Genomic DNA, 10,971 nt, shown 5'->3' with positions numbered 1-10,971 from the left:
ATCGAAAGGATGTATTAAATTTCTGGTTGCCCTAGGCAGTTGGATTGGTTTTTTGTAACATAAACTATTTAAAACAATCAAAGCTGTGGTTTTAGAAATTAATGAGAAATATGTTAAGACCTTCGAATCCTCCGATGCTCTTAAAAGGTAATTTGCACCCCCAATTCAATCAATGCTCATTTAGTTTAACGGCAGATTAACACTGTAATTCTACTCAATCTCTTGACCTACAATTCTCCGCAAGTGACAACCCCTTAATCTCTTAAGTAAATTTGAAACCAAGGTTCTAAAAAACGGAACGTTACCGGGATTTCGGCGCCTCCGGTACCGTTTTTGGGCGTTTTCAAGGGGTGAACAAAAATCACAGAAAAAACGCCGTTACGGCCGCGACAAAACGCCGTTACCGCCGCAAACTTCTCAGCTTTTTTTTCTCTGCGACTTCGTTGTTACTTTTGCTTCCTCTTTGATTCAATTCAGCCAGCTTCATCTTTTGTTCTTTCTAACACCAGATCTCACATCCGCTCCTAAATTGGCATGATAAATCTGTTTCAGTCTCACTCATGTCTTTATCAGTGTATGTTGTAGATACAATCACGCCTTAAAAATTGAGGGAGAAAAATTGGGCTTTACATGAGAGCTGAGATGGAGAGATGAGTTTAACTGTGTGTTTGTGAAATTGTGGGTGGAGGAATTATAGACGAGCGTGATACTGATGACTAACGAGTGATGCAGGTGAGTGGTGATGGTTGTGGTTTTGATGAATAATCAGTTGGGCCAGTTGCAGTAAAAAAAGAAAGAAGAAGAATCGAATAGAGAACATAGAGAAAAGAATATGGAAAATTGACGAAATAGCCCCATTTTTAGATAGGAAATGACAACTGTGTCCTCTGTGTATACAGTGTCTAAAATGTGTCAAAGGAAAATGTGTTTGGATATCATTTCTCTTATATTTATATTAGAGGAATGCTATTGTCAATCTCTCTTACACTCTCTCTTAACCACTCTCTCAACTATTGGTCCACATCATTAATTTTTTTAAACCAATTACCTGCTAACCGGTTCTGCTGGTTTACACACACTCACAAATTTATTTTTATTTTATCTAATCTGGGAAGAAAAAAACACGCCCATCCTTCTTCCTCATGACTGCTATGAACCCACAAACTTCCAAGGCCAAAACAACCTCCTGCTCAAATACAACTACCAATTTCCAGATCTTAACAAACCAAACCAAACACATCAACTTAAAAATGGGTTTTTTATATATTAAAAAATGGCTTAATTAAGTTTTTGAAAAATTGTTCTCTCTTTCCATCTTTATCGCTTCTGCAAAATAAACTACACACCCAACAAGATAAAATTTGCTTGAATCTTACATATGTCAATCAATTGTATCCTTCAGTAGCTCTAATGAATGAAAGGAGAATATTATGATGTTTTGGTGCAGTGGGTTGTGGTATTTGGAGGTGCTGGTTCTGAATGCATGTGGGTAGGAGAAGGTTTATGGAGGATTAAAGGCTGAGATTTTGTGCTTCGTTAATGGTGGTTTAATTAGGAAAATGGTTGACGGTGGCGGTTAGATGGGGAAGAACGCCCTTCAATAGCTGCTGACTTCTCTATATGCTTGATCTAGATGGATGACAAAGTGAAATAAAATAAAATAAAAATAAAAATATTAAAGTGCAGGTAAAGAACCGGTAGCCAAGAAAACAGTTTAAAATATGGATGACTTGGCCCAATCAAAGATAGAGTGGTTATGAGAGAGTGCTTGAGCAGCTGACCGTAGCACTCCTCTTTATATTATATTAAACATCTCATAATAATGGGAAAAAAATGTTAATTGAAGTTATTATGATTTGTGCAATGTTATTGATTATTCACACCGCGACGACCGCAATCTTAATCGCAACAGCCGCTACGGCCGAAATCGCGGCAACCTTAACGCGACCGCGACCGTTATTTAAAACCTTGTTTGAAACCTTTGGAGGTTTTAATAGTCCGTTAATCACTAAATCATAACCTAATAACTGTCTATCTCTAGCTTAATTACTTAGGTTAAACATATTCCCTAGATCAGAGTCAAAAGTCAGGGCTAGTGGTCATTCAAGTTCTAAGTTCAATTTTACACATTCAAGATGCTAGTGCTAGTAGTCAATCATAAACATATAAGCAGCATTAAACACAAGGAAATATGAATTAAACTAGACTTTCATTGATATTCATGGGAGTTCATACAAATAGGAATAAAACGATGAATTCTTAAATCAAGGAGAACCTCTCTTTCATGAATGTTGTGTTCATCAACTGATAACTAGCCAGTACAGATTGATGCATATCTTACAGTTTCAAGAATGGTGGGAATTGCCTACTACAGGTACTTCAATTGTCTACAAGAATGGTAAAGGTATTCTTTATTCTCAAATTGTTTCAAACAAACTAATATGGTTGAATTTTTTTAATTTCAGGGATCATTTTAGAAGCATGAGTATTACGATGAATGGAAAATTTGAAATTCATCACTGCATTCGTTGGTATCGTGTGAAGTTGTCTATGATAGTGATTATGATGTGTTCCATTTTAGGGCTTATTCTATTCATCCCAATAACTTAATCTTATATGTGCATATGAAGAATTGCTCAAGTGTCCTAGAAAATAGAATGAGTGGTTGCCTTATTGCATTTGAAGGTTTTGCAGCTTATTTATTTGGTTACCCTTTAAATCTTTATGATATTACTGAATAATAATTGTAGTCTCATTCATCTACTCAAAATAGGTACAAACTTGGACACAATGAAGTATATGCAAAATCAGAACAAAAAAGTTTATTGAGAAAAACTTTCATGTATCTATTAAACTACTTACTCAAACATCATTTTACCTTTCAGATAACAACCTCTCTTCAATCCATTTTACCAAAATCTAAAACATTAGAAAATCAAAATGGACGGATTAAGCACCAATGTCATGTGCCTTTTAAAATCATCGACCACCAGAGAGAACAGATTCAGCAATAGACACAGAAGTATATGGCATTGTCTTGCCCTCAACACATTCTTGGTACCCAAAAGTTAAACCAGAAGAAGATAAACTAAGCGAAGACAAATCTGGCAAAGGTATATCCCTCTCCAAATACTGCACAACTTGCCTCATACTTGGTCTAGCCAAAGGCTCGGAATGTGAACACAACAAGCCAAGTTTCAACACCAATTCCACCTCTTCAGACACATATTTTGTTCCTAAATATGCATCTTTTGCCTCAAGAATTTCACCTCTTTTCCAACATTCAAACACATAATCAACTAGAATTAGACTCTCGTTGTCTCCCACACGACCTATAGGCCTCCTACCACAAACAACCTCAAGAAGAAATGCACCAAAAGAAAACACATCAGAAGATTTAGTAGCCTTACCTGTTCTAATATGTTCCGGAGCAAGATAACCAATAGTTCCAGCCAAATGAGTTGTGTGAGGATCTGCACCGTGATCATACAACCTTGAAAGACCAAAATCTCCCAATCTAGCATTAAATTCAGAATCTAACAACACATTACTAGCTTTTATGTCTCTATGAATGACAACTTTCTCCCATTCTTCATGTAGATAAACCACACTTGAAGCAACACCTTTGATGATTCTAAATCTTTGAATCCAATTCAACCTCGCTTTTGGTTGGTTGTATAGATAGTTGTCTAAACTTCCATTCGGCATGTAATCATAAACCAAAAGTAACTCGCTTTTTCGCCTGCAATAGCCATAAAGTTGAACAAGATTCCTATGCCGAAGACGACCAATACTAACAATTTCCGACACGAATTCCCTTATCCCTTGTCTTGATTCATGAGATACCCTTTTCACAGCAACTTCAAGTTTGGAACTCGGTATCACACCTTTGTAGACTCTACCAAATCCACCAACTCCCAGTAGACCCTTTTCCCCGAAACCCTTCGTAGCAAAATATAGATCTTTGAACTTAAATCTATGTGGGCCATATTCATGTTCCCAATCTTCAAGAACCTCAGCAAACTTCTTCCGTTTGATATAATACATAACCCCTAAAGTTATCATGAATACAAAACTTAGCAAAATCAAAGGCAAACTAACAGTTAAAAATTTGGACTTTTTTTTCTCAGCAAATACTGTTACTTCAGGAAGTTCAGAGATTTCAAGGTTTTGAGCCTGGCCATTAACCTTAAAACTCCAACCAAGAATATAATGAGAAGCTGCAAGTAACCCTGTTGAAGATGAGAATCCAACATACATACTATTGTTGAGAATTGGAGAAAGATCTTTGGTCAATGATAACAAAGGTCTTGCTGGTTTTTTATTAAAACCAACACTAATTGGAGCTAAAGTAACATTAATCTTCTTCTTTTCACCATCATATTCAATCCATACCTGCATAGGATATCCACTAAAAAGGGATAAATCATTGAATCCATCATTATCATCATAATAGCCTGCAGAAGTTGAGTTAGCTGATTTCAAATCATTGATATCAATACCAACATGGTTATTATTGATATCATCAAACTCAAAATCTTGAACGGTGTCAAGCTCGACACCAAAAACATGGTTGCTGCTGTTTCCATTGTTGGAATTGTTAAAGAGGCCAAGGTATTGTGTTGGTAGTGAATTTGGTAGCCCTTTTGTAGGAGAAATAACAAAAACAATTCCATGGCCACCAAGAGTTGGATATTGAGGTCTTATGGCAAATACAAAAGTAGTTGAAAAAGAAAAGACACTTTCGCTGGAAGTGTTTTTGAAAACTATAGGATTTGGATAGAAAGCATGCCCAATTTCATGATCTGTATCACTGGTGAGTCTTAGTAAGCCATTTGAGGTTAACTCAGCAATACCATCAAGATATAAATGTGATGATTGGAATCCATTATAGATGAAACTGTTATCTTCACTTGCTACCAATGTAACAAGATAAAACAACATAAACACAAGCTTGAGGAACATGATTATGGTTTGTGAATGAACAATGCTTCTGTAGTTCTGTTTGATGTTTATTATTTATAAGATTTTCTGCTAAGTGAAGGAAAAATTGCATGTCTAATTTGGGTCCTACGAATTATTACTAAAAGAAACATCACATGACATGGTTACTAAAATTGTCTTTATCATCCGAGTCCTACTAAGAAATTGTCTCATTTAGTTTAGTAAAAATGAATGTGTAACACGTTTGGGACCATTTGAATAAATGTGAACCTTTGAAGCACAATTTTTTCCCCAACCGTAGTGGGTGAATGTTTTTCAATGTTTATGTGTTTGATGCTAAATTGAATATGTGAAATTAAAACATCAATGTCGTCTAATTTCTAAAAATAAGTAGAGTTTTTTTCAATTAAAACTCAATTTCATATTTTTCTTCATGGAAAAATCGTGGGGCAATTTCGAGTCGCCTGTTCCATCAGTCACATGTGCTGGCAAAGCGTTGGGCATTGGAGGCAAACTGCGGGGTAATTTGTTGAGCAACTATTTGTAGTGTTTTTAGGTGATATTTTTAGGTTGGAAAACGAATTGTAAACATCTCAATAATTAGATTTTATTAGAGGAAAGATCAAAAACTTTTTTTCGTTTTCTCTTTTGATCTCTATTTGGGTTTGAGTGACTTGAAAAATGAATATAAATTAGAGATTGTTCTTGTGAGCTCTCGGATCTAATTTCTTGTAGTCTCTTTGTATCACTCGTTTCATATTGAATTGGAGAGTTTTTCTCTTCCCCAAACGTATGTCTTTTTGGGTAGAACTAGATAAACAAATATTGATATGTTGTTTCTTTACTCTCCTATATTTATGTTTTGGTTATGGTTGTGGATTTGCTTTGCTTAGTAACTAGGTATGTTGTTGATGTTGCTGTTGCTTGAGACTACATTGGTTTTGGTTGTCATTGATATTTGTCACACACATCTAAGTTTATTGGTGTGATTCCATTATCGAATTCACAATAATTGACGTCCAATGTGCGGTGAATGGGTAATTTGCTCAAGTGAGCACCTTGGATTCAAAATGAAACATCGAGAAGTTCGATGGAAGAAATGATTTTGAGTTGTGGAAGATAATGATGTAATCAGTTTGGCACAACAGAAGTGCGCGAAAACATTGAAAGGTGAAGCTACGCTATCAACAAATTTGAGAAATGCGGAGAAGTTTTTTGTCTGTTTGTAAATTTTGTTAATCCCTTTGATTTTAATATATTGTCTCTTGACTTCTTAAAAAAAAATAAAAATATCGATCGAGCATTGCAATTTAAGTAATTTACGAGGCAATCAAAAATCTGAATTCCATATTGCTAAAACCAGCAAGGCCAAACATATTTCGTATGAAGAACACATAGTACACTTAAACCAAGAAAAAAAATAAAAAATACAAACGAGCAGTAGCCTATTTAAGATCAGAAGTTTAAGAATCTTGCAATTTCAAGCTCTCCAGCTGTTCCTGTGCTTTGACCTGTGGTCAAGAAATGAAATAACAACAATTTAGCCATGTGTCACATTTCACATAACAGCACAATTTTAAATTGTGTTCCCCAAAAAATGGCACAATAAGTTCATGCATTTTCACAAAACCATCCTGGATAACAATTCATCGAAGCTAAAATCTGGTAAACAGATACAGGGAAGCCTAACTTACATTCTATTGGCTAACTTTTAAATCTTACATGGGAAACTGGTTGTGCTTGTGACACCATATTAGTTTCTGTCTGATAATAAGAGCTATCAGACCTTGTTTACGAATACCTTTTTTAAAAATGTGGTACAACATAAAATTAACTTTATTTGCAGGGCTGATTTTGTAAAGCCGTTCACTATTACATGATTCCTGTCTAAATTTACTACATGTCCTTAATTTTATAATTTCTTCTATAAACAGATAGAATGCCGATTTTGGAATTAAAGCAACAAAATGATATGAAGCTTATTTTTCACCAAAAGTGTACCCAAAACAATTCATTTATCTAATTTGGGTGTATACAGAATTTTATCCGAATTACTCTACGACAACAAATTTATAAATCCATTTTTCAGAGACTTTTCAGACTCCTGCCTACTCTGATAACGCATACTTACTATGCAAGCTTTTTACAAAGTAATCAATAGATATTTTGAGAATTGAAAGGAAAACCAGAAATACTAACTTGCTCTAATTTTTGATCAGCATTCTTGAGTGATCGCAGAAGATGAATTATACGGTATTGAAGTTTTTCATTTTCTGCAGCAAGCACCTGAGCCTGAAAATCAAATAATTGGTAAAAGGATACAACCCGTTGCAAAAATTTAAATGTATAGAAGTTGTAAGTGAGTATAACCTTCCGTTTTTCTGAAATTAACTCAGCATTCGCAACTTCTAGCTTTGACTGTAGATCATTAACCACTTTCAATTGTTCCCCACTCTCAGTATCTGACAAAGTTTCAAGAACCAACTTCAATTTAGGCCCATAGTATCAAGAACCAACTTCAAATTGAAAAGACTGTTGCTTTGTGCTGTGTACCTCAGTACCTACCTTTTTTACTATTGATGGCAGCTTCAAGTCTAGATAAGCGTTCCTAAAATATTAAGTGGTAAGAAATTAGTAAGAAATCCTTTAGTAACTCACTTATACAAAATGTTTTAACGAAAGTCATCAAAAATAAAGTGAGAAAGAGAGCTTTAACAAGTTCACATGGACATAGGCTGCAAAAATCGTTTTAATTGACAACAAAATGGTGATGAATATCAATGTCACACTCGCTAAAGGAATTCAGAACTATTGTATTATGAATTTTGTGCTACATGAAATGAAGGCACAAGCCTTTATATACAAGAGTTTAACCCGTTAACCAACTCCAGCAGTCGCAACAGCTCATAACAGAATACCACTAACCACAAAACAAACTTGAATAGTGATCCTAACGCGCGCGCACACACACACCCCTCCTTAAGTTGGAGAGTGTATGTTTAACACGCCCAGTTTGGATAGTATCAAAGAAAATGGTGCTGGCTCCAAGTGTTTTGTAAAGAAATTTGCAAGTTTGTTAAAGGAGGAAGCTGGGAGGATATGAAAAAGCCGAGATTGAAGCTTTTCTCTGACTATATGACGCTAAATATTAATATCAAACCTGAGTCACCACATATCCCCCTCCCCGGTTTGTATATTCATTTCAGTATGTGTGGCCACTAGGCAAATTGTCAAATAAAATAAAAAATGTTAAGTGCACTCATGAAAACTTGAGTTTGAGGCAATGTGACAAGCTGAATGGCTGTTGCAACACAAGAGTACAAGTGCAGTAAAGGGAACAACAAGTTCCTGGCGAATGTAGGTGAACCATTGGAGTTCACAAGCGGTAGAGGCTAGAGTGTGATATTCCGCTTCAAAGGAAAAATGGGGCACATTGTTTTTCTTCTTACCACGCCAAGAAACAGTGAAGATCATAGAAAAATACAAAACTCACTGATAGATGTTTGAGTGTTGGGACAGGAAGACCTATTGGACAAGAAAAGGCTCCGAGAAGGGGCAGCTTTTATGTATCGAACAATTCTAGTCGCACCACCCAAACCTTTTATTCCAAAGGTTGAGTGAAGAAATCTTTTAACAGCTTCCATCTCATTAAGCGAGTCCCCCGTAATCATCCACATAGACAAGCAAAGGAAATAGAATGTGTAGGGAAATTTTTTTCTGTAACTTTACAATGATCTTAAGTATAGATTTAAATCCACTAAAACCTAGAGCGAGTCACACAAAGTTCAGTTTCACATAAGGTAGGTTGGATTGGTTGTTTCACCAAAAAAATTACTTACCAAATATCATACCTGATAATACTCAAACTTTATTATAGTGTACATTAAAAATAGATGGAATGTTGAAGTAGGAGGAAAAGGGGTTATTTTGGACTATGCATGCCATCAATCAAAAGCATTAATTTTTTTTTTTTTTGTGTTAGAAAGGGTCATGATAATCCGAAGTTCAATCCAGAGGTAGTTAAAGTCTGACGAAGAATTATCCCACCAAGTAATCAAACTCAAGTTTTACTGTCCTATTGATGGAGCTCATTATTCATTTGAGTTCCAACTGTTATGTGGAACATGATATTTGGAGCACCCACTATATGACGCACGGACACTCCTCAGATTAGGTGCGTCACGGTGTCGGACGCACGTCGAGGTCACCGACACCGACACGACGCCTATGATTACACTGAATTATGTCATTTTTTTCAAATTATTATCCGTGTCGGCATATCAGTGTCCGTGTTAGTGTCTAGATGGGGCCCACTTTTTCATACACTCATTGAACACCTCAATTTATCTATATATCTCTTCCTATCACATCATCATCGTATCACATCTATCAAATGGGGTGTACACTAAACTAAACTAAACATTTTTCTTGTTATTTTGATGCTATGAAATGGAATAAGAACAGAAAAAACAAGTCCAACAACAGTGAGTCCATAAAAGCAGCAGAAAAGTGGTAAATTATAAACATGAGAAGTAACGACGATTGGAAGAAATGAAGGATTTGTTTGGTTTAATTATTAGGGTATATATGAAGGGCAAAGTGGTTGAATCGGCAATGAAAATAAATAAATAAAATAAATAAAAGAATGAATAGTGACCTCGGCTTCAGAAGCTCTTCGATAGAAAGGCTTTAAGGTGACTTCCAACTCGTTTATTTTAACAGACTCCACCATTCTTCGATACAAATTCCTCTGCTTCCTTCTCTCTGTTTTTGAGTCTTCCACGATGGTTAATCTCTAAACTGAGTCAGGTTAGTTAGGCCTTTATTTGACATAATTTAGGCCAATACATTTTCATTTACTTTTTCACAAATTAATAGAATTTTTTTAACAATTATTATTATTATTATCTAAAATCCCTAAAAAGAACGATTATTATCTAATTTAAAAAGAATATACTTTATTTTTTAAATCGGAATATACTTTATTACCGTGTTTAGACGTGACCTCGTGTTAGTTTTTAAATTACGAACAATTGTGTTTATGAAATTTTGCTTAAAATTAATTTTATTTTTTATTAAAATTATATATAGACAGATACTACCCACACCCCAAATAATCCAAGTTACACCCCAAAATTACTAATATACCCTTTAATTAAAATAAACTATTTTATGTAAACTGAGTTTACATACACTAAGTAAACTGAGTTTACACAGTTTATGCAAACTAAGTTTACGTAGTTTATGTAAACTGAGTTTACATAAACTGAGTTAACATAAGTTAAGTAAACTAACGTAAACTGATTTTACACAGTTTATGTAAACTGAGTTTACTTAGTTTATGTAAACTCAATTTACGTAGTTTATGTAAACTGAGTTTACATACACTACGAAAACTGAGTTTACACAGTTTATGTAAACTAAGTTTACGTAGTTTATGTAAACCGAGTTTATATACACTATGAACTGAGTTTACAATAAGAGTTTACACAGTTTACGTAGTTTATGTAAGCTGAGTTTACATACACTATGTAAACTGAGTTTACATAAGTTAAGTAAACTAACGTAGTTTACACAGTTTATGTAAACTAAGTTTACTTAAGTTCATGTAAACTGAGTTTACGTGTATGTTATTCCTCTTTAGAATATGTAAGTAAACTAAATTCACGTGAGACCTATGTAAACTTAAATTACGTTACCCTTCGACGTAAAATTAAATCAAACAAATCGACAGACAAACATGAAATTAACAATAACGATAAACATCCATGGTAAAATTAACAACATCAAATAAATCATAGAGCAAACGATAAATAGAAACTCGGAGAAATTTATGAAATTCACTTACTTGTATGAATCGAGTACGTATCAATGGAAGAGATGTTGATTTAATTGGCGATTTTAGTAGGTATTGATTGCATATCCATAGTGGTTTGTGGGTGAAAAAGGGGTGAGAGGGTTTAGAATGATAATGAAAGAAGGGTTTTTAGAAATTTACATAAAGAGGACAATTTCGGTATTATTGTA

At 34.6% G+C, this 10,971-nt stretch overlaps 1 protein-coding gene and 1 pseudogene across 2 annotated transcripts; both read right to left on the bottom strand.

Moving 5' to 3' along the window:
* Nucleotides 1-2,821: 2,821 nt before the first annotated feature.
* Nucleotides 2,822-5,068, bottom strand: LOC146954930 (L-type lectin-domain containing receptor kinase IV.1 pseudogene; annotated as a pseudogene). Its single transcript, XR_015015586.1, has one exon. The product of XR_015015586.1 is annotated as an L-type lectin-domain containing receptor kinase IV.1 pseudogene (transcript).
* A 1,194-nt stretch (nucleotides 5,069-6,262) lies between these two features.
* Nucleotides 6,263-9,777, bottom strand: LOC146954929 (threonine-tRNA ligase 2). Its single transcript, XM_085719164.1, has 5 exons — nucleotides 9,602-9,777; nucleotides 7,510-7,552; nucleotides 7,315-7,406; nucleotides 7,144-7,236; nucleotides 6,263-6,455 (listed from the first exon to the last, which is right to left on the bottom strand). Exons 1-5 carry the CDS (start codon nucleotides 9,674-9,676, stop codon nucleotides 6,408-6,410), a joined length of 351 nt encoding a protein of 116 aa, XP_085575290.1. The 5' UTR covers nucleotides 9,677-9,777; the 3' UTR covers nucleotides 6,263-6,407.
* Between the last annotated feature and the right edge of the window lie 1,194 nt (nucleotides 9,778-10,971).

Source organism: Medicago sativa, chromosome 1 (genome assembly GCF_051527215.1).
Source record: "Medicago sativa cultivar Bolivia chromosome 1, Bolivia_mono, whole genome shotgun sequence".
Classification (NCBI taxonomy): Eukaryota; Viridiplantae; Streptophyta; class Magnoliopsida; order Fabales; family Fabaceae; genus Medicago; species Medicago sativa.
The sequence above is the reverse complement of the archived record's forward strand: the minus strand, read 5'-3'. Positions and strand labels throughout refer to the sequence as shown.

Bases quoted from the DNA above. Each gene is read 5' to 3' on its own strand.
- LOC146954929 (XM_085719164.1), bottom strand. From the start codon at position 9,676: ATGGTGGAGTCTGTTAAAATAAACGAGTTGGAAGTCACCTTAAAGCCT. The intron at 7,553-9,601 runs GTCACTATTCAT...TTAATATTTTAG, and splicing joins GAAGAGCTTCTGAAGCCGAG to GAACGCTTATCTAGACTTGA. The intron at 7,237-7,314 runs GTTATACTCACT...TTTGATTTTCAG, and splicing joins TAATTTCAGAAAAACGGAAG to GCTCAGGTGCTTGCTGCAGA.